This window comes from Aquarana catesbeiana, linkage group LG11 (assembly GCF_042186555.1).
Source record: "Aquarana catesbeiana isolate 2022-GZ linkage group LG11, ASM4218655v1, whole genome shotgun sequence".
In the NCBI taxonomy this organism is placed as follows: domain Eukaryota; kingdom Metazoa; phylum Chordata; class Amphibia; order Anura; family Ranidae; genus Aquarana; species Aquarana catesbeiana.
This window is the reverse complement of record NC_133334.1, coordinates 255,253,873-255,278,247: the sequence shown is the minus strand read 5'-3', so window position 1 is coordinate 255,278,247 and position 24,375 is coordinate 255,253,873. Positions and strand designations below refer to the sequence as shown.

The 24,375-nt window shown below is 43.1% G+C and overlaps 1 protein-coding gene across 4 annotated transcripts in view; it reads right to left on the bottom strand.

Annotated features, from left to right (window-relative positions):
• LOC141112686 (mixed lineage kinase domain-like protein) overlaps positions 1-20,825 on the bottom strand; it is a 28,714-nt gene extending 7,889 nt beyond the window's left edge. The window contains exons 1-10 of one of the 4 annotated variants that reach the window (XM_073605687.1): positions 20,551-20,825; positions 13,958-14,152; positions 12,586-13,048; positions 10,631-10,720; positions 9,465-9,624; positions 9,253-9,350; positions 8,811-8,946; positions 8,497-8,581; positions 7,702-7,850; positions 2,651-2,700 (exon numbers count right to left, since the gene is read on the bottom strand). In XM_073605687.1, coding sequence (XP_073461788.1) covers positions 2,651-2,700; positions 7,702-7,850; positions 8,497-8,581; positions 8,811-8,946; positions 9,253-9,350; positions 9,465-9,624; positions 10,631-10,720; positions 12,586-13,048; positions 13,958-14,065 — 1,339 coding nt within the window. In that variant the 5' untranslated portion in view covers positions 14,066-14,152; positions 20,551-20,825. The remainder of the gene's footprint in view (positions 1-2,650; positions 2,701-7,701; positions 7,851-8,496; positions 8,582-8,810; positions 8,947-9,252; positions 9,351-9,464; positions 9,625-10,630; positions 10,721-12,585; positions 13,049-13,957; positions 14,153-20,550) is intronic. The other 3 variants (XM_073605688.1, XM_073605689.1, XM_073605690.1) reach the window with 3 other exon arrangements.
• Between the last annotated feature and the right edge of the window lie 3,550 nt (positions 20,826-24,375).

Genomic DNA, 24,375 nt, shown 5'->3' with positions numbered 1-24,375 from the left:
CCTGGCACCTTGCTGTGGGTGGGTGGCTACTGGCTGGCCTGGCACCTTGCTGTGGGTAGCATGTCCATCCGAGTGTCGAGGCAAGACCAGGGAGGCCTGTCAGACTCAGAATGTTAGGCCCAGTGTGCGGAGGCATAATGACGTTGTGTGCATGTGCCGCGCACCCCTGCGCACTGGGTCTGCAGGCTTCTGGGCCCCAAAAAAATGGCCGAGGCCCACGGAGACCAATATTGGTCTAGTTTGTGACCGATACCGATTTTTCAGAAAATGCTAATATCGGCTCGATAATCGGTCGATGCCTACATCACGCTTGCTTGTTTTCTAAGATTTCCAGCACTGCCATCAGCTCAGAACTGTCAGAAACCACTAGCTGATCAAATACAGTCTTCATGGGAGGAGATATGACCAAATATCATTCCTCCAAGAGTTAAATACCGTATTTATCGGCGCATAACACGCACTTAAAATCAGGGGAAAGTCGCAGGTGCGTGTTATACGCCGATCCCCTGCGATCCCGAGCTGTCACAACTTCAAAATCGCCGACCGCGATTTGAAAATGGCGCCGCCGGCGCCGAAATACACAGAGCCGGTCCTCGGCTCTTGTTCACTTTCGGCTCCACTCGTAGTCCCGAGCAGAGCTATCCGAACCTACTCAGCTAGGTCCGGATAGCTCCGCTCGGGACTACGAGTGGAGCCGAAAGTGAACGAGAGCCGCCGGAAAGAGCCGAGGACCGGCTCTGTGTATTTCGGCGCCGGAGGCGCCATTTTCAAATCGCGGTCGGCGATTTTGAAGCCCAGGATGGCAGGGACAGGGGATCGAAGGCTGCACTGGGGCAAGGCTGCACTGGGGAAGGCTGCACTGACAAGGCTGCACTGGGGAAGGCTGCACTGGGGGAAGGCTGCACTGGGGAAGGCTGCACTGACAAGGCTGCACTGGGGAAGGCTGCAATGATGGGCATTTAAATGTAAGTTTTTTCCCTTCAACTTCCCTCCTAAAAGTTTTTTTTTCCCTTAAAATTCCCTCCTAAATTGGGGTGCGTGTTATACGCCGATAAATACGGTACTTACCTACACCTGAACACACAAAGACTGGTGTGCAGAAAATGGCAGCAGGTGTTCTAGACTAAGGAGTCAATATCTGAAATATTTGGTTAGACAGAACACGTTTGTCCATGAAGGGCTGAAGAACATTTTGTTGATGGACATCTGCAGGAATGGTACATGGGTGAACGTCTGCAGGAAGAGTGAAGTACAATGGAGGCTCCCAGCAGGTTTGGGACTATAGTTCTGCCAATATAGTCGTTGATTTTGTCTAAATTGATGGCTGCCGCCCTGCTGAAAATACAGAAAGCTTTTTATCCATCCTGCAATGCCCATCATGGAGGTGTCTGATCAGTCCCAACATTTATTCTGCTGCAGGACAATGACCCCAAAATCAGAGCACCATCTTCAGGAGGGGCTGGGAACGCAGCAACAAATGATATGGTCCCCACAGAGCCCTGATCTCCCGATCTCTGAGACAGTTTGGGATCAGAGACAGGAGGGGGAAAGAGACAGCCAAGGAACTGCGACAAGTCCTCCAGGACACTGAATATCCTACAAATGAGGACCTGCAGAATCTGCATATGTACCCAAGAAAATTACTTCTATGTGAAAGTAGACGTAAACCCAATCAATGACATCTTATGCCTCGTACACATGGTCGGATTTTCCGACGGAAAATGTTCGATGGGAACCTTTTGTCGGAAATTCCAACCGTGCGTAGGCTCCATCGGACAGTTTCCATCGGAGATCTGGTTCTCAAATTTTCCGACAACAAAATCCGTTTGCGTAAAATCCGATCATGTGTAGACAATTCAGATCCGCAAAGTGCCACGCATGCTCGGAATCAAGCAGAAGAGCCGCATTGGCTTTTGAACTTCATTTTTCTCGGCTCGTCGTACGTCAGCACGTTCTTGACGTTCGGAATTTCTGACCAACTTTGTGTGACCGTGTGTATGCAAGACAAGTTTGAGCCAACATCTGTCGGAAAAAAACATGGATTTTGTTGTCAGAATGTGCGATTGTGTAAGTGATTTTTATGTAAATTTTCAATTTTTCAAATCTACAGTTTTCAATACAATAAACCCTGGTGATCCTGCCACGAAGGCCCTTGATGGAGACTACCAAATGACTGTGGATTCACATTACACAGACATAGTCCATTGTTGTCACTATTGGTAAACCTGCCCTGAGAAATGCCATGCAGCCATCACTAGAATGCATGAAAATGGGAGGTAGCTGCAAAGGGGCTGCACCAGAGGATCAGTAGGACCGAGATGGAACAAAGGACGACCAAACATGAAAAAAAGGGCAATTGTGTATATAATACACAGAGCAAACCTAATATCATTTAGTTAGGGTTTAGAAAAAGCAAAAAAGGGTGGTCATGCCATAGATTGATTTAATTTTAGGTCACTCCACCCCTTCCCTATTTACTGCATTTTCTAGGATGCCTCTTGAGCATTAAAAACTATTCATGGAACTTCTTTTTATAGCGTTCCAGCTGTGCACTACGTTTTCAAATCCCCTGAAACCTTTGCATAGTTCTGTATTATTAGGTCGGCTCGGTTTTGTATACTAGAGCCGGAAAGTCGGGTCATAGACTCACCGTGAAAGGGCGGTTTTCCTGTGGCGATTTCATACATCACCACCCCCAGGCTAGAAGAGAAGAGGACAATTAATTACTAATTATTTAAAAAAACATTGATGAGGAATATCATGGTTATTGTACAGACCTCTGACCCCAAGTACACTCATAATTGGGACATTCCAATCCTCCTATGAATTAGATTTCTTCTTGGTTCACACCCATGTGTTTAGTGCAGAAATGCACTACAGTCCATTTACCATGGTTTCCTATGGATCTAGTTCACATCTGCGAGTTTTGAGCCAGTACAGTTTTTTTTTAGAAAGAGTAAGGAACGTTTTTTCCGGCAGAAGATTGCGTTTTGCGTGTGATAGACTTCAGTGGACCCACACCAAAATACAAGTGTTGTGGGAGGAAAATATGACAGTTCTGTTCATGGAGTACGCTTTTGATGTGACTTTACACTCTCTGGCACTCAAGTAGCATCAAAGTAGTGCAGGAACCTTCATGTGTCCAAAGTCGCATGTTAGAGTTAAAGTGTTACTAAACCTACAACAGGAAAATCAGTCTGTATATGCAGTAAAGCATGCTGGTTATACTCCCTGTGGAACCTAAGGGGTTAGTCCTCTGCATTGTGTATAAAGGCTGTTTGATCCTGTCTTCTCTGATTCCCCCCCCCCCTTCTTTTACGGTCCCCAATCCTTCAGCTGATAGAACAGAGTCTTTGAGGCACTCTGCATATGCTCAAATTGGTGTGTATTGCTAGGGAGTTTTTTGGAAGGGTGCATGTGATCAGCACTGGGCCAATCAGCACTGTCGGGTGAGAGGTCATGCAGCCTCATAGGACAGTCAGAGGAGAATGAAAACTCCTCGTACAAGCTTTAACCAGACACTGATTGAAGTCACAGGACTATTATATACTGCTGATGAGAAAAGTTATTTAGCAGTTTATATTTACTAAAATAATTACATTTCCATGTTTTGTGTACTGTGGGAGACCAGATATAGTGAATGCAGGGTCCTGGGTTTAGTAACAATTTAAATGTTAGAGATAGCGTTATCAGTAATGGTTAAGGTTAGCGGTAATTGTTAGAGTTAGAAAGCTAACCCTAATGATTACCGCTCACCATAACCCTAGTCCTTAACCCATAGTTACATAGTAGGTGAGGTTGAAAAAGGACACAAGTCCATCAAGTCCAACCTATGTGTGTGATTATATGTCAGTATTACATTGTATATCCCTGTATGTTTTGGTCGTTCAGGTGCTTATCTAATCGTTTTTTGAAATCATCGATGCTCCCCGCTGAGACCACCGCCTGTGGAAGAAAATTCCATATCCTTGCCGCTCTTACAGTAAAGAACCCTCTGCGTAGTTTATGGTTAAACCTCTTTTCTTCTAATTTTAATGAGTGGCCATGAGTCTTATTAAACCCCTTTCCATGAAAAAGTTTTATCCCTATTGTGGGGTCACCAGTACGGTATTTGTAAATTGAAATCATATCCCCTCTCAAGCGTCTCTTCTCCAGAGAGAATAAGTTCGGTGCTCGCAACCTTTCCTCATAACTAATATCCTCCAGATCCTTTATTAGCTTTGTTGCCCTTCTTTGTACTCGCTCCATTTCCAGTACATCCTTCCAGAGGACTGGTGCCCAGAACTGGACAGCATACTCCAGGTGCAACCGGACCAGAGTCTTGTGTCCTTATTTAATATGCTCTTAAAGCGAACCCATCTCTCCTCTGTGTTCTTAGTTCCTAAGATTTTATCTCAATTTATGCCTTCTAGCAAGGTTCGTAGTTTAGGGAAGTTGGCTCTTTTGAAATTCAATGTCTTTGTACTCCCCTTATGTTTCCTATTTGTGTGATTTATACTGAAGTCAATTGACCTGTAATCACTGTTTACCAAATTGCCCCGTATTTCCACATCCGTGATCAGGTCTGTATTGTTGGTAATCAGTAGATCTAGTAACTCTAGTAACATTTAGGAACTGGCGAGCCTTAGACCAATGCGTGGTTCCCTCTGCCCAGTCTGTCTGGATAATTAAAATCCCCCATTATAACACTTCCTATCCTTGCTGTTAATCCAAATTGTGATAGGAGGTCCACCTCCCCCTCCTCCCTCAGGTTAGGGGGCCTATAGCATACTCCCAGTATTATTTTCTCCTTAGCTTCATCCCTTTGGAACTCTACCCATAAGGATTCCTCCTCCTCCCTAGCTCCCTTAGGGATGTCATCTCTCACATTCACTTGTACATTATTCTTGATATATAGACATACCCCTCCCCCTTTTTTTACCCTCTCTATCCCTGCGATAAAGGGAATACCCTTAAATGGTTGCCAGACAATCATGAGAGCTGTTGAACCAGGTCTCTGAAATTCCCACAAAATCCAAATCCTCCTCGTACAACAGTATCTCTAGTTCACCCAAACCCTAACATGCGACTTTGGGCACAGTTTCCTGCTGTACTTTGATGTGACTTTCCTATTAGCCAAAAAAAAAAAAAAAAACAACACACACACACAAATGCAAAAACGCATCAACTAAACCATGTTTAAAAATGCAAAGTATGCTGGAAAAACACATCAACCACAACCTGTATGGATGTGAACCTGGCCTTATGGATCAGAATTAGAATCAGTTTAGAATTTCTTATCCCTGTGAAATTCTCATCCGTTTCACTAGTTATAAGGATTGAATTCAAGTTAAAGTTTGACCTGAATTTTCAGAGTTTAGATCAAATTTTTCTAATTGCATTAGTGAAAGGCAATAGGGAAGAATGTTGTTGGATGGTGACTGGAGTCCATATACCAGCTTGGAAAATGTACAGAGAATTTTACTAATATAAATAAGAAACATCAGATCAGAAAATAAATATAATACATAAAAAAACAAAAAAAAAACAAAAACAAACATACACACACACACCACAAAATTAATAGTTTACTGGCTCTTCAAGTTGCTGAATGCATCTTTACTGGGAAATCACATGGATGAGAGCCAACAAGTTTAGAATTGGTTGCCTGCAGGGCTGTATCACATTACTGTACTTTTTCTAATTTGGAGGGAATAGCAATGACAATTGGTGTAAGAGTTAGGACAGACAGAACACTGGTTACTACGTAGCATGCGAGCAGTTCCTGTTTCCATGAAAGAAGAACAATTGCTCTGAGCGGGTTACTGTGTAGCATTTCTGCTTTCTAGCAGACAAAATTGCACAATCTGAGGTTTCCTCTTAGAAAGTTAAAATTTTGGGAAGTTGTTCGGTGACCATTCACCAGGAGAAGAGTCAGGAGGAGGTACCAGTGTCTTCACAATAAATACTTCTACATTTCATCAGAGGGAAACTTATTGGATTGTGGCATTAAAGCAAAAAAACATGCTTCATAAAACAAAATCTGTAACAATGTACTGTATATGTCATTTACTGAATACAAAAAAACAATAAAAAAAACCCAAAAAAAACATAAAAGTAGTGCAAGTCCTAGTCTAGTTCACACTGCTGCGACTTGCCATGCGACACAGTCACATGACAAGTGAAAACGTATTTATTTCAATGGCGGCCTTTACAATCAATCGACTCAAGTCGAAGCAACTTTTAAAAAGGTTGCAGCACTACTTTGATGCAACTTCAAACATACACTCTAATGTTGCAAGCAAGTCGCACTGGAAATTGTACAACAAATCAGAGTTCAGGCTAACAGAGGGGGAAGCATCACAGGGAGCTAATTATGTGTGCTGCAGTAAAATGAACCTGCAGGTAACAGGAGAGAACAGAGTGAAAAAGCCAAGCTAAAAAAAAGAAAAAAAAAGAAGAAGAAGAATTAGGTCTCCTGTCCTGCCAGACAGGCCTGTGCAAATCTCAGGACTGCATGGACAAATACAAATCCTGTGGCGGGTAAAACAGCTCTCATGTATGTACTATTTCATCTGTGTTTTGCCCTGTTCCTAGGGTTCTGTTTTAATCCAGATACTGACATCAGTACAGGCTGTGACATGAAGATGTTGATGGCTCTGTAGCACCCTCCTAGATAGGTGCATTTAGTTGTCCCACTGTAGACAGTGTGGATGTTATTGTTGCTAAGCAAAACCATAAACCTGCACACTGTAATAAGTGTTGCTGTGTTTAATAGTTAGGTCTTCTCAGTTTACTCAGCTGCTGCCAGTCTGCATATAGCTCACTGTATCCAGGAAACTTGAGAAGTTTCTGGATGATAGGTGTGGAGGTATACAGATGGCAGCATGAATATTGATGCAGCCCCAGCCTATCTCAGAGAGACTGGCTTTAAAGGAATGCTGGGTCTATATTCAGTGAGCACACAGAGTTCAGGGTTTTTCCTATATAGGATTGTTCCAGCCTGGGAGAGGGCACATTGTCCTCCCAGGCAACTACTGCTGTGTGGCCTCAGGTGGATGACCTCTGGGCCTGAATGCTGAGACCTAAGTTCTACTGAATGGACTGAGGGACCATCTACTGGAGATCTGGTGTGGTATCATGAAGGAAGGTGTCCATCTGCTCTTGGGCCTTGTGAGTACAGATATCCCTAAAGGATCTTAGAGACTGTGTGCTACCTAACCCACTCTGGTGCTGGGAAGTCAGCTGTGGGTCTAGGCTAAAAAGGGACACCGGCTGGTGTTCTGAAGAGCTTTATCCATTTAACCTCTTGCTACCAGGGACAGTGCTCAAGCTTGCTACTACCTTTACTGTTAAAGCTGAAGTCTTCTGTTTGCTTTAAGCACAGACTTTGTCATAGCTTATCCAAGAGAATGATTAAAGTCATCAACTTTACATAGTTCTTATTTTTGGAGTATCCCATCTAATTCTCCATCCCTATCCAAGTTCTCCAAGCATTTGGCCGTATTTACTAAAGAATATGCTATGTTGGTGGATGGATTATGTGTAAAAAGGAAATCATACATTTTTCGGAATTTACTATGCACCTGCCAGGATTGTGAATGCATATGTGCAGACAGCAGCATATGTAAGCAGAAGTTACAAAAGGTTGGCTTGCTATAGAATGAATGATCTGGTCCTATAGCAGATCATCTCTGAGTATATATAATTGTAGCACCTTACCTGTAAATCTCGCTGCGTTTGTCGTATGCATTGATGTCTTTCCATGTCTCGGGGGAGATGTACTCCAGCTCTCTGGCCTTCTTTCTTATCACTGCGTTGGAGGGTCTCCCGATAGACGATTCTGTCTTGGAGAGCTCAAATCCTGACAGCTGGGGACATCAATGGGTGAATTAATGGCATGGCATATACGATTGGGGAAATTGTAGAAGTTCGTGCCTTGTGTAGAGTCACTTTAAGTAGCAGTAGGTTTCATCGTCCACACTGTCACGGTGGAGCTCGCCCACACTGTCACGGTGGAGCTCGCCCACACTCTTTGCAGTCACTGACTTGAGCCCTTGCTGTCTGCAAGCCATGCTTCCCAAGTGTACTATGCCTACTCTACACGTTATATACTTTGGAGGCGATTTACTAAAACTGGTGGACTCAGAATCTGGTGCAGCTGTGCATTGTAACCAATCAGCTTCTAACTTCAGCTTGTACAATTAGGCTTTGGCAATAAAACCTGGAAGCTGATTGGATGCTATGCAGAGCTGCACCAGATTGCAGCTTTAGTAAATAACCCCCTTTGTGTACGTGGACATACAGCACTCTTCCCCCCCCCGAGACCCTACTACAGAAAAAATTGACAATGAAAATCCATCTCAGTAGACTCCAACCCAACTATATCATGGAACCCAGCAATTTTGCAGCTACAGTGCAGCTATTGTACAGCTGAATGGTCTACATGATATCAGACCATCCTCATGTTGGACATTTGATTGGAGCTTGTGTTGTTGAGGATATAGAATCTGGTACCTTAACACAGTACGTTCCATCCACTAAAAACTTGGAGCTGCTCAGATTCCCATGGAGGATGGCTTTTTCTTCAGTCTGATGCAACCTGTAATTAGAATGACCTCAATAAGTAATGGTGGGTTATGATAAAAGGTAAGCTATGTTCACATTCCTTAAATTGTGAGTCAATATTTCACAGTTCCAGCATTACTGATTTCTAACACCTAATAAATGCGGTCACTTGTCTCCTGCAGCCTCTGACCATCTCCAAGCTAAAACAGCTTTGTCAGGTAATTCAATGCTTCCAATTACGAGATAAAATGGAGAGGTCTCACCTGTACAGCGCTCTGGCTGCATCTAGAGCCATAACAACTCTCCGATCCAAAGGCAAGTCCGGTTCAGCCTGTAACAGTTCCCGTAGTGTCCCTTTCTCACATAACTCCATCACCAACGAGTAGCAGGTTTCTGGGCCTGATTCAAAGGATGAGAGAGGATGAGGATGGAACAGAGACAGGAGACCAGGAAGGAGAGCTAGAGAAAGGAGAAAGGGGGGGGGGGGGGGTGAACAGACAGGAGACTAGGTCAAGAGAGCTGCAGAGAAGGGGAGAGAGGATGAGGATAGCAACAGATATAGGAGACCAGGACAAAGACCTGAAGAAAAAAAAATGGAAGCAGAGATGGGATACCAGAACAGAGCTGCAGAGAATCTGGATGAGAACGAAGAAGAAAGAACAGAGATCAGGGATATGGAGACAGAATTGATGTTACTATCCTCACCTGAATTATCTATACAGATACCGTAGAGTCGTAAAATATTTAAACACTCAAATTTCTTCATTGTTTGGCTCTCAGACAGAAATGTCCTCCGAATGAAGCTGTAAAAACAGAGAAATGGTCACCTTCTGCCCTTCCTTCCATGAGATAGAAGAGGACTGGTCTGCCTCCCATGAGATAGAAGAGGACCGGTCTGTGTGTCCCCAGGAACTCACTCTTCACTCTGCACATTTTGATCCTTGAACACTTTGATGGCCACAGGACTGCGGTGGAACTCTCCACAGTACAGGAAATGGGTGGGCCGCTCCAGCAATAGGTCTCCTCGCTTCAGATCTGTCGCCCGGATCTCTGCGATGTTCCATTTCGGCCGGACACCTAGAGATAGAAAGTGGAGAATTTCACTTTGCTTTACTCTTTCCTAGAGCACTATGAGCTACCTAAAAGGCTTATTCTCACCCTGTTCGCTTTGCTGGACACCACTGCAAATGTATTGCAAGTAGCCTGCCTTGTAGCTCCCTTTGACTGAAATCTCAGTTTTTCCCACCCAGTAAGGGTGGAGTCACTGAGATGAGTTATTCAGTTCACAACATAAAGGCTAATAGGAGCCTGTAAATATGTGAAAAGGAAAGTATAGCTCCACCTTATGGCACCATTGATGAATGCCGAAATTGCTATTTACCTGAAAGCCTTTACTATTAGCATACCTCCCAACTTTTTGAGATGGGAATGAGGGACACCTATTAGCAAAAATACGTAGGCATAGAACAAACCCCCTGCCACAACCCTTAAAAGGAGAATTAAAAATGATTATTTAAACCGACAAGTGCTTTTTTTAACCACTACTATTATTTTATACTGGCTTATGAAATTTACCAATGTAGAAATTTAGAAACTGGATGGATGGTTTAGCACTGGGAAATACATTTTGAAAGCTAAATAGTTCATTTTATATATAACTATATAGATCAGACCAAAATGAGGGACAAATGAGGAGGAAAGAGGGACAGAGGGACAGTCCCTCAAAATCAGGGACAGCTGGGAGCTATGTATTAGTGATTAGTAGGATCCAACTTGATTTACAGTAGCATGTGCCAATCATGCCACAGTAGTGTATTGTAGGTATTCGGTACTCCCTCTCTGTATCTGGTCTTTTAAATGAACATCCACTCTTCTTTTTTTATACATATCTTGAATTTTGGGTAGAGGGTATAGTATGGTTGGGAATTTGGCCTATGCTGCCCCCAGAAAGTTGAGGATGGAGGCAATAATGAGCATTTTCTTAGTAAATACGAGTGCCATTTTCTCACTTATATCAGAAACGTCTGGACTACTGACCATATGCCTACCTGTGTGCCACTGTGCTGGTGTTCTGAGTACTTACATGCTAAATTAATTTCAGCCAGTGTAGCATTCAGTTTGCTCATTTCATCCTTCATGTTGTCCATCTTGTCCTCTATTTGGGGCACATGACCTGCATCAAACAGAAATAGAGACAATGTTTTTTCTTACATTTTCAATTGGGTGAAATCACAGCTGTAAGCTCATATGGAGAATGCTATGGAGCTCCTGTTCTTGTCACTGAAATTATCAGTTCAGCCAACAAATTCCACCCAATAACTCGCTATATGGCCAAAAAGTTTGGAAACCCAGTTGAGCTTTTTGGACATTTCATCAGAAAGCCATGGACCTCAATATGGAGTGCACACCTCCCCATGGCCATTAATACAGAGTTACCCCCCCCCCCCCACCACACACACACTGTGTCTATAACAGTCTCCACTCTTCTGGGAAGACTTTCCACAAGATTTTGGAGTGTGTCTGTGGGAGTTTGTGCTCATTTGTGAAGTCAGTTACTGATGTTGGAAAAGAAGACCTAGATCACCATCTCCAATTCATCCCAGACATGTTTAGTAGGGTTGAGGTCAGGGCTCTGTACAGGACACTCCAGTTCCTCCACACCAACCTCGTCACACCATGTCTTTATGGAGCTGGCTTTATACACAGTCATGCTGGAACAGAAAAGGATATTCCCCAAACTGTTGCCATATTAACAGTACCCTTCACTGGACACTAGACACCTGAACTCCATGGGGTCCATATACATAAGAGACTTTGAATTAGATTCTCATGCTGATTAGAAGGAGATAGATAGAATTTATGGTACACACACACCCCCACACTGTACTAACATGTCATACTTGCCTGCTCTGTGCAATGGTTTTGCATAGAGCAGCCCCGATCCTCCTATTCTTGGTCCTCTGCTGGTGCTCCTGGCTCCCCCCCCACCAAGTCCTGGCTGTGAATGACAGCAACAGGAGCCAATGACTCCCACTGCTGTATCTGACTCAATGAGGATAGAGAGAGCCAAGAGTCTCTGCTCTCATGCACTTTGCTGGATCGAGATTGGGCTCAAGTATGTATTTAGATGGAGAGAAAAGAGGTCCGGCAATTCCAGATGGCTTCAATATAAAATCCACAACTTTATTTAGATTCACACAAGGCACAAAGTAAATCCATAGCACAGTAATATTGACGCATTTCAGCCACACCTGGCCTTAGTCATAAGGCCAGGTGTGGCCGAAACATGTCAATTTTGTGGCCTCTTTTTATCCTGCTATTTGAACTTTTAATTTGGGTTGCACATTCTTATAATTTCTGGCTGACTAACTGTATGCAAAAGGCTTTTTATCTCGCTGCCATAGGCGTGCGCACATGGTGTGCCAGGTGTGCCCAGGCACACCCTAATCACTGTGCAGCACAGATTCCCCCTATGCCCCCCCCCCCCCATTTACCCAACAACACTGCTGGCTGCTGCAGGCACACACAGGGGGGTGTTTTAGGATGAGTGGGGAAAGGGCTGGCAAATATGTAATTTACCGACCCCTTCCTTTTCTAAATGATCACAGTGAGTGATAAGTAGCGTGTGTTTGAGCTTTGGGGTGCACACCCTAATGAAATAGGCTGCGCACACCTATGCTTGCTGCATAGAATGCATGAAGGTAAAACAAAAAGCAAAAAAACACCTTCTACCTTTACAAACCCTTTAAACACGTGGCCTTTAGCACTGTGCTGTTAAAACATGATACATATTCTGAACAGACAGACCTTTACTACTATTTTTAGAAGATTTATAAAAATACGACTCAGACCTACTTATACTTGTCTGGAACATGAAAGATCTGTAGAGAACCCTACATACATTAGCTAGATCATTAATACTGCTCAGAAAGCATGTATGATTAAATGAATGGCATATCTATAGGTTGTTCTACATATCAAAAGGTTGGGCTATGGTCTACATGATCTGTAGTGGGGGCAAAAAGAAAAGAAACTCACTGTTGAGGTAAGTGCGGAGCTCCTGCAGGTCTTCCTCTATATCCTTTTCATTCTGCCTCTTCCTAGTGTTCTCCATGAAGAACTGATAAAATTTAGACCTGTGTTCGGCAGCCAGCAGGACAGAGATCTGGGTGGCAGCATCCCCCAAGCGGTCGTTGATTAGGTGAAATTCTTCCTTGATGCTATTGGCCTGGAGTAACTGTTTCCACCAGGCATGGTGGGAATATTTAATGACCCAGCACTTGGCGTTCTCCAGCGTGGTGGCCAGCTCCCCCACCACTGCCAGCAGAGCCACTGACTTATCCTGCTGCTTCTCCAGAGTCTTTGCAGTCAGAAGCAACATTTTGATCCTCTTCTCTAGGCGGCGGCATTGCTTCTTGTTGGAGCTGGCCTGGTCACACAGGTCATAGATGGTCTGAGCAACAGTGAAAACATGTCCCAATGCCTCCATCGCCTCCATCTCCTGCAAGGACAAAGAGGGTTAGAGAAGGAAGCATGGATGAGTGTGGAAGGTGCAAGGGTCAGGGTTTGGTCAATAAAGGACAACTGTCCCAAGACAGACTGGTAACCCATATAGAGATTAAAGATGAAGGTCTATTCTTTTTTAGGACAATATCATCCTTGATCAGGCTAAAAAAATGGCTAGGTAAAGCCTGGCAAGGCTCATTTCTGATTTCAGGTCCCTAGTAATAAAGTGACACCAGTTTCAGAGAGGCACACAGGCAAGGGTGGTCTGCCAATAGCAGGCACCTTGAGATGTGCGCATTGCACTATGCCAATACACCTAGGAAGCCTATGCTTGGTAGATGTACTTGTTCTCTTTTCTTACGAACCGAAACATTGAAAACTGGCAACAAAATTACACCACACTGATTATTCTGGATCATATATCTAACACCAATCACTGAAATCTTATATAAACTCTAACAATCATTTCAAAAGTAATTTTCAATCTTTCTGATCCTCCAGCTTCATTAAAATATTCCATGAAGGTTCCTGATCAGACCAGTCATAGGGTTATAACATTTTGTCATTGTCTCCCAGTTGTGCTTTTGCCTTGGCACCCTGTCACATTGGCTTCCCATGAAAACTACTAGTGACTATTTTAACACACATGATGCAAGGCATGGTCCACTGTTTCCATCAGGAAACCCCCCCTTGAGAAAGGCCATGCAGCCATTACTGGAGTGCATGTAGACAGCAGAAAGTGGCTGCAATGAGGCTAGAGGGGATCAGCAGCACTGAGATTAAACAAAAACATTCAATAAATTAGGTTGAACGTTTAGTTTACGTCTCAGATTAACCTACAGTATACCCCCAAACTGTCTTGGCTCATAGAAGCAGGTAAAGTCAATTTCCAGTCTGAACCTACCAGACCACCAACCTGAGAGGTGAGAATGTTCAGTAAGACGTCTGAGACTCCAGGAAACTGCAGAGAATGCATGTTTACCTTCTGACTCATTTCTTCCTCAAACATCATGTTCCGGAATGAAGTTCCATTTCTACAGCACAAGCATATATTCCCAGCATGCTTCACTTCTTCACACAAGATGCACCACAATGTTCTCTGTACAACATTGTGGTATATGTCAGAGCTATATAAATGTATAATACCAGTGTGTGACTGTGTAGGGACATTAGAGTGTACATATTTGTTTATTGAAAAGCTTACAAACATACAACATACACATTTTATATATATAAAATTTTAAAACCTTGAATTGCGAGCATAATTAGTTCTAGAAACATGCGTGTAATCCAAAGCACTTGTATATCAAAGCGAATTTCCCCATAAGAAATAATGGAAACTCAAACGATTCGTTCCACAACCATTTATTCATAAGTCCTTCATTTTATAGTCTCTATAAAAAGATTATAGCAATGTGATAGGTTGTGTAACCATAAAATGTCCATCCACAAATGGAAGCCTCCACAAGGGGATTAGAAGTAAAATCCAGCAGGAGCTCCAAGGTATAAAAGAGAAGAGGCGCCTCTAATGCTGGCCATACACTATACAAAAAAATTGGCCGAAAAATCGTTCGTATAGACACTTCGTTCGTTTTTCGGCAAGTTAATGGGCACAAATCGATAATCGTTTGTGACGTTTTTGTGGAGAAAAAACGAACGGGAAGTTTGGAAAATTTCTGCCGAACGTATGATAAATTGCAAGGTTAATGTGTTTCCCGTCCGAACTGTCTGCACTAGGTATATGTAAAAAAAAACGAACAAAAAATTATTTATTCATGTCCACTGAACAATTTATCGGTCATTATATGATGGCACGATCGTTTGCGGTCACGGTCGAACGTTCGTTTTTCGAAAATGTGTTCGGCCGATTTTTCGTATAGTGTATGGCCAGCATAAGTGTAGCAATATGGTTACATTTAATGAAGGTACAACATTTACCAACTCGCATGGTTGATGATTAAAACAGACACGTCTAAGTATGCAGGCATCCGGGGTAAAGCTGTCCACATAGACCATCCCTCGCACCGCCAGCTCTCACCGCTGTCAGTCTGCAATCTTGACCGGGAAGACTACCCTGCAGTAGAGCGATCTGAAAGTGAGGCTTGAACCGCTCGTGGAGCACAGCATGGAAGGGACGACGTCAATGGCAGCAAGGAGGATGGTCTATGTGGACAGCTTTACCCCGGATGCCTGCGTACTAAGATGTGTCTGTTTTAATCATCAACTATGTGAGTTGCTAAATGTTGTACCTTCATTAAATGTAACCATATTGCTACACTTAGAGGCGCCTCTCTTCTATTTTATACTCAGTTGTGACATGACGCTACTTGTATATCAAGTGAAAAATTTATTAAACAAAAAAAAAAAAATGTTGCTTGTCTTGCAAAACGTTCTCAAACCAAGTTACTAAGGTTTTACTGTAAATGTGTAATAAATCTATAATATATATATATATATATATATATATACACACACACACACATACATACATACACACATATATACACATGGTACAGCAAAGAATCACCCCCTTTAAAATAATCATATTTTGTTGCTTGTAGCCTGAAGTGAAGACAGACACAGTTTTTGTTTCATCCAGCTGTATTTTTATCTATCTATCTATCTATCTATCTATCTATCTATCTATCTATCTATCTATCTATCTAGAGGGAGAGATAGAGAGAGATAGAGAGGTCAACATGTCAGAAAGCATAAAAAAAAAATCAAAACGTTTTATTATTATCATTAATGCACCTTAAAAAAAACCCTAACCTCCACCTAAACACACCCTCAGGTTATGAAACAATTAACCACTTGCCGACCGCCGCACGACGATGTACGTCCAAACTTTGAAGGGGTATATCGTTGTTATGGCAGCAGCTAGCTGCCATAACCTCAGTATCCCCGTTTTCGTGCGGCGGTCGGCTTTCAGATAAAAGTGATCCCTGCGGCGGATTCACCACGAGGTCACTTTTATCGGTGGCGGGAGAGGGCCCCCCACCTCCCACCGCTATCCGGTGCCCTCCGCCGCTACCGACGGCTCCGGTAAGCGATCGCATCCGTCTCCGTCCTGTGCCTGGAGACGAGTGAGGCTAAGATGGCGCCCACTCGTCTCCATGACACTGCTGGGCGGAAGCGACGTCAAACTTCCACGCCTCTTAAAAGGCAAATTTTTTCAAATGTAATTTTTTTAAATTACTTTTTTTTTTTTATTGCATTTTAGTATAAATATGAGATCTGAGGTCTTTTTGACCCCAGATCTCATATTTAAGAGGACCTGTCATGCTTTTTTCTATTTCAAGGGATGTTTACATTGTAAACAGTGTAAAAATAAATAAAATAATGTAAAATAAAGAATAAAAATAATTTTTTTTTTTTTTTAAAAACCCCCGTCCCGACTAGCTCGCGCGCAGAAGCGAACGCATACGCGAGTAGCGCCCGCATATGAAAACGGTAGTCAAACCACACATGTGAGGTATCGCCGCAACCGGTAGAGCGAGAGCAATAATTCTAGCCCTAGACCTCCTCTGTACCGCAAAATATGCAACCTGCAGAATTTTTTAAACGTCGCCTATGGAGATTTGAGGGTAAAAGTTTGACACCATTCCACGAGCGGGCGCAATTTTGAAGCGTGACATGTTGGGTATCAATTTACTTGGTGTAACATTATATTTCACAATATAAAATAAAAATTGGGCTAACTTTACTGTTGTCTTAATTTTTTATTCAAAAAAGTGCAATTTTTTCCAAAAAAAGTGCACTTTTAAGACCGCTGCGCAAATACGGTGCAAAAAAAAAAAAGTATTGCAACGACCATTTTATTCTCTAGGGTGTTAGAAGAAAAACCATATATAATGTTTGGGGGTTCTAAGTAATTTTCTAGCAAAAAAACCTGGTTTTAAACATGTAAACACCTAAAATCCAAAACGAGGCTGGTCCTTAAGTGGTTAAACATTGATCTCATGCATGCAGCCTATTTTCTTATAAAAATCTAGGGAATAGACAGAAAGAAAAGCCGCTTACCCAGAGACTGACAGACAGCAACTACGGGATCTGACATTCCTCCAATGCCTTTGTCCAGGCCTCCTACCGCCACCTTTCCCTCTCAAGACCCCACATTTTCTCAACCTCATCCAGAATGTTGTCAACAGGAAAGGCCTTTTTTTCCCCCCAGGTGAAAACCTGACCCCCGGGCAGTAACAAACTAAGCCAACTAGAAAAACCTGTCTCGAAATCAAAATCCTAGTGAGTCTGAAAAAAAGCCCCACTTCACATAACAAGCGGGAAAGGAAAGCCCAGAGCCCCACCCACTTAGACTTCTATATTAAAGGGGCACTGAAACAAGAAATGGTCCTTCGTCTCCTCCACCCCACTACACTACACTCTACTCTTTGGCAGCCACGGTTCTCCACAGAGCGATGCTTCAGGTTGCCCTTCAGATAAAGTCTGCCATGGAACGATTCTCTCCACAATCCGAAGGGATTCTCACCAGATTAATCAAACGCAGACCCTCCCTCATAATAGGGCCTGGGCAATCCTTCAAGGCCAGTGGCTTGTTAAAGGCAGATTCAACAACCCTCCTCTCCAGGGCCTTCCTAGGAAGAGACTTAATTTCCTCCCCCGTCACTCGCCACCGCCGAAGCATTTTCAGGCAAGGGGCAGCCTAAGCCAGGAGCTCACCGCGTCGGACCCTCAGGCTTTTCACTGGCCCACTGTTATATCTACTCCTCAGAAAAGGCCTAAACCAAGACTGAAAAATACCAACCCACCCAGGCCGTTCCTATACGAGCAAGTTAAAATTATGTTTCAAAACATCAGAGAAAAGAATACCACCGGGTTAACTCTACCTAGGCCACCCATCTGTCTGGGAAGATAGCTTACAGACCTCTTAAGGAGGTTCAGTCAATTCCCCTCATAACAGCTGGAAGCTGTAGAACTTCGCAGCTGTAAATCTTTGCATAGAGATAGAGACTGGAAAACTACAGACAAAGCTGACATATAGAAATACCACAATCAGCATAGCTCCCAACTGTCCCTGATTTCGAGGGACTGTCCCTGATTTGGAGCAATGTCCCTCATTCCTCCTCATTTGTCCCTCATTTTGCTCTGATCTATATAGATGTATATAAAATTTACTTTTTATCTTTCAAAAAGTGTTTTCCAGCGCTAAACCTTTCATCTGATTTCTAAATTGCTACATTTGTAAATTCCAAAAGCCAATATAAAGGAATAGTAGTGGTAAAGAAAGCACTTGTGGGTTTAACCAATCTTGTTTTTTTTGTACAATTCTCCTTTAAGGGGGCGTGGCAAGGGGGCGTGTCCTATGCCTGCATACTTTTGCTGATAGGTGTCCCTCATTCCCATCTCAAAAAGTTTGGAGGTATGCAATCAGGTAAGTTTTAATCAGGTCAACCCTTTCCCTGTAATGCCCCGTACACACGGTCGGATTTTCCGACGGAAAATGTATGATAGGACCTTGTTGTCGGAAATTCCGACCGTGTGTAGGCTCCATCACACATTTTCCATCGGATTTTCCGACACACAAAGTTTGAGAGCAGGCTATAAAATTTTCCGACAACAAAATCCGTTGTCGGAAATTCCGATCGCGTGTACACAAATCCGACGCACAAAGTGCCACGCATGCTCAGAATAAATAAAGAGATGAAAGCTATTGGCTACTGCCCCGTTTATAGTCCCAACGTACATGTTTTACGTCACCGCGTTCAGAATGATTGGATTTTCCGCCAACTTTGTGCGACTGTGTGTATGCAAGACAAGTTTGAGCCAACATCCGTCGGAAAAAATCCTAGGATTTTGTTGTCGAAATGTCCGAACAAAGTCCGACCGTGTGTACGGGGCATAAGAGTTTTCAATCCTTCCAGCTGGCAACCTTGGCATCGGCATCTTGTAGCCTGCTTACCCAGGTTTGCAAGGCAGTAATCACCGGGATCAAATTTGATGACTAAAACTTTAATTTCCTACCAGGGCTCTGGGAAGGCATCAAGCAGCCTAAAGGCTTTGCCTTCCTCTCTTCTCCACAAAACCTCACACCTATCCTGACTGATGTTTAAACCAGATGTCTCATCACGGAGACCACCTCCTCTATCCCAGAGATGGAAAACCAGACACGTCATCAACATAGTCCTTGACTCTCATTGGAGGATCACCAGGAATTCCTCAAGGCACTCTGCACAGCGGTCCACTCTCTAACCTCCGGATAAAGAGATCGATTGCGAACCCGTATAGCAGAGGACTCAAAGGACACCCTTGACACACACCCAAGCCAACCTCAAAGGGCTGTCTGATCCAACGATTTACAAGCATGAAGCTCCCAGCTCCTCTGTACAAGGTCTTTGGAACGACTAGTGACCACTTTAACACACATGATGCAAGGCACGGTCCATTGTTTCCATAAGGTAACCCACCTTAAGAAATGCCATGCAGCCATCACTGGAGTGCATGTAGACAGGAAGTGGCTGCAATGAGGCTGCAGGAGATCAGCAGCACTGAGATAAAACAAAAACTTTCATTAAATTAGGTTCTACATTTAGTTTAAGTCTCACATTAACCTACACTCCATTAAACTGCCTTGGCTCATAGAAGCAGGCAAAGTCCATTCCCAGTCCGAAAACCTACCAGACTACCAATACGCCAGAACGTTCAGGAACACAGCTGAGACTCCTTGAAACTGCAGATAATGCATGTTCACTTCATGACTCATACCTTTCTCAAACATCACGTTCCACAAAGAAGTTACGGGTTTACAGCACAAGCAAATATTCCCAGCGTGCTTCACAAAGATACACCACATTGTTTGAAGTTCTTTGTACAACACTATGCTGTATATTAAAGTTACATAAAATAATAGTGTGTGACTGTGGGGGGACATTAGAGTGTAAGCTCCTCTGGTACAGAGACTGATGAGGCTGGCTCAGTGTTCTTCGTACAGCACTGTGGTATATGTCAGAGCTATATAAATGTATAATAATAAACATGTGTGATTGTAAGAGCTTTATAAATGTATAATAATAATAATAATAATAATGATGGTGTGTAACTGTGGGGGGCATTAGAGTGTAAGCTCCTCTGGTGCAGAGATTTGTCGTGGCTGGCTCAATGTTCTTTGTACAGCACTGTGGTATATGTCAGAGATATATAAATACATAATAATAGAGTGTGGTTGCCGAAGGACAGTAGAGTGTAAGCTCTTCTCGTGCAGAGACTGATATGACTGGTTCTGTGTTTTCTGTACAGCACTGCAGTATATGTCAGAGCTACATAAATTGATAATAGCAGAGGGTGACTGTGGAGAGGACGTTAAGAGTGTAAGCTCCTCTGGTGCAGAGAGTGGTCTCTGTACACCACTGCAGTATATGTCAGAGCTATATCAATGTATAATATTAATAGTGTGTGACTGCGGGGGAACATTAGAGTGTAAGCTCTGTGGTAAGGCAAAGAATAAATGTCCTCTGTGAACAGGACAGAACGAATACTTACTCAGTGTCCAGGCAAGGAGGTTGATGTGGAGTCTCAGCCCGTCTTCAGCCTTTTTTTTATCCTGGAATGTGACACCTCCCATTTCCTGTATTGCAAAACTCCTAAACTTCCACTTTCATTAGCTCTGCTGTTTCACATTGTATCAGCTGTTGTGCATCCCATCGTCTTTCCCATTGAAATTCCTATGTGTGGTCTCTGTAGAGTGATGAAATCTGGATCAGATTAAAGCGGAGTTCCACACAAAAATGGAACTTCCGCTTTTCGGAACCCTCCCCCCCCCCTCCGGTGTCACATTTGGCACCTTTCAGTATTTCAGCACCTTTTAATATTTTTTTTTTTTAGGTGGACTCCTGCTTTAAGGCATGTCTGTGTGGAGTAGAATCCGTTATACAACCAGCGATCCAAATCAATTCTCTATAGAAAGTGGAACTAAAAAACACTCCTCGATTGCATCATCCTGGAAGATGAGACGTCACTATGGTGGGAATATCCTGATTCATTTCATAAGAAGATGACCGAACCAGATGATACTTGGTTTCAATTCTTGTGTATTCATTTGATAATTTATATAGTTAATCATTTTATTTATTGATCGGTTGATCTTGTTGAACATAGGGCTTGGTTTACTCCTTAAGTCTCGTACACACGATCGGATTTTCCGACGGGAAATGTGTGATGACAGGCTGTTGGCGGAAAATCCGACCGTGTGTACGCTCCATCGGACAATTGTTGTCGGATTTTCCGTGGACAAATGTTGGATGGCAGGTTTTAAAATTTTCCGCCGACAAATGTCTGTTGTTGGATTTTCCGAGTGTGTACACAAGTCCGTCGGACAAAAGTCCAAAGTACAAACAAGCATGCTTGGGAGCAAGGATGAGCCAGAAGCGGTCGGTCTTGTAAACTAGCGTTCATAATAGAGAATTAACATTCATGACGTGGCAAATTATGAAATCTGGAAATGCAGCGCACAATTCTCTTCTTCTTTAATGGGATAATAATGAAGCTGCTTTGCTGGTGATACTGATGGAGTTATTGCAAACTAATTTTCAAAGGCTTTTTTTTCTAGTGATATCAAGAATATTATTATGCTTTTTTGGGTTTTTTTTTGTTTTTTTGGGCAAGTTACCACAACACCATTATCCCGTAATTTTTAAGATCAAAGATACAACTATGTTGGTGTCCCTTGTCAATTTTACATTGTATTTTTTTAAGTGTAACTACCTACTCCCAAACTGTCATTTGAAGTAAAACACATAGCCAAGTATTATTCTCCACAATTGTTTTATCGTGCATTAAAAAAAGAAAACAAATAAAATTAGACATGCTATCTGCCAATAGAACCTAACCAAAAAGTGCATTCTATGCATCCAAAAATATAGAAAATATACCAAATCAAATCATTATTATTCAACCAAAAAAATAATATCAAAGCAATAACTCCAAGGCCAATAATAAATAACACGTTATCTCCTCTGATTCCGCAACATGTCTGGTTGACGAACGGCCGTTCAGAAATGAACTGAAAAGCGCAAAATGAAAAGCGCTAAAAGAAAAGCGCAAATCAACACTCACCAAACTTCTACTAACACGAAATTAGCAGAAGGAGCCCAAAGGGTGGCGCTAAAGAGCTAAAAAACAATGTAGTACGTCACTACGTTCGTATTTGTTGGCCGACAATTCCTTGCCGTGTGTATGCAAGACAAGTTTGGGCCAATGCCCTTCGGACAAAAGTCCACGGTTTTGTTGGCCAACAATCCGATCGTGTGTACGAGGCTTTACAGATTCCATAAGAGCCATAGTTAATTTTTTGCATGTTTTTCACGCTTTCCCATGTGTCGTGTATAGGGAAGCCCATTCATTTTAATGGTCTACCTTTCACACAAGAAACGTAGAAAAGAAGTCCCTGACTGTTTTCCAAACACACGCCGCATGGTGCACGTATTTGCAGATGAGTGGGCGTATCTCTTATGCCGCGTACACACGATCGGACATTCCGACAACAAAATCCTGGATTTTTTTCCGACGGATGTTGGCTCAAACTTGTCTTGCATACACACGGTCACACAAATGTTGTCGGAAATTCCGAACATCAAGAACGCGGTGACGTACAACACATAGGACGAGCCAAGAAAGATTAAGTTCAATAGCCAGTGTGGCTCTTCTGCTTGATTCCGAGCATGCGTGGATTTTTGTGCGTCGGAATTGTGTACACATACTCGGAATTTCCGACAACGGATTTTGTTGTCGAAACATTTGAGACCCAGCTCTCAAGTTTTTGTTGTCGGAAATTCCGACAACAAATGTCTGATGGAGCCTACACACGGTCGGAATTTCCGACAACAAGTTCCCATCGAACATTTGTTGTCGGAAATTCTGAGTGTGTGTATGCGGCATAACAATTAATGGCACCACTGCATGTCTGCTAAAAAACAAACTGTTTCTGTGGGTGTCGGGAAAGCGTGCAAACATGTGCGTTCCCTTTTGTTTTTCAGACAAAAATTTAAGTTTTGGAAATTCGGATGTATACAAATCTCCGAATGGACATGGTAATGAATGTTAACTAATCCGAAAAAATATAACAAAATTAACAACTGTATTTGTTTCTTTCGAATAACGTCACATGATGCGAGAGGGAGGGAGGATTTGGTATTTGGTGGGTGGAAGAGGATTTATTCTGGGAGGGGTATTGGGGGGGGGGATTTGTCTTAGGAAGGGGAATTGAGGGGGTTGAGGATAAGTGCTGGTATGGGGAAGAAGGGGTGATTGTGCTAGGACTGGGGATTTTGGGGATGGTGGAGGAGGACTTGTGCTGAGGAAGGGGGAAGATCTGTTTTGGGAGGGGGGGGGTTATTTTGGGAGGGGGAGAAATTATTTTTGCTGGTGGGAGTGAACATATATATTAGTGGATTTTTGGTAAAAGGGTAAAGTGGGGGAGAGTATTGCTCGTGGAGGGAATTTTGCACTCTCCTTACCTCTACACTGTGCGCTACACACCCCTGACTCCTGCACTTTTTTGTTTTGTATTTATGACTCCTGATATGCATTACACACTCCTTTCCTCTGCATTCTGTACATTAAATATTCTGACCCCTGCATTCCATGCATAACACGCACAATTTGGCCACACCCACTGTTCACCACACGTATGCCGCATTACTCCTCTCCTTCGGGCAACCAAAAGTGTCCCGGTGTTTTACAATCTCATAGCGTACACTCCAAAAAAAAAATGCTGTGCGCCGCTAATGTGTTCAGGTTTTGCTTGAAAAAAAGGTGGCAACCCTACAGACAGTACATGCGGAGAGCAATGCTTGAAGAATGACAGCACTTGGTGCATGAAGAAGCTGGTAGGCAGTCAAAGAAATAGTAGTGGAAAGTTTCCCCACAGCAGCACTAGTGAACAGTCCCTGTGTGGTCCGTTCTCCTCTGGAACCTTTCACTTACGCTAGGCGCACTCTTCCTGTCCAGCGGGTTCCTGTCCCTGACCAGGGGCAGACTGACCATTCAGGCACTCGGGCACAGCCTGAGCCAGTCAGGGCCCCATGAGAGATTCCTGGTTCCTTTATCAAAGTTATCATTGGCCGATTTATAGACACGTGTCCTGCCATGTCTGCATCCCGTGATGTGTTCCAGCATGGGTGCTCTGTCACTATTGTTTTTATATTCCTCCCATCTTCCTGCTATGTGGCTGAGTGGCTGAGTCCACCCACTCCTGCCAATTCTCTCCGATTCGCAGGCAAACTGACCAGAATAGATCCCGCCCTCTATCCCCGCCCACATTTTCCATAGCATTGGACGCACGCTGTCTCAAAGGTGAGATGTCAAGGG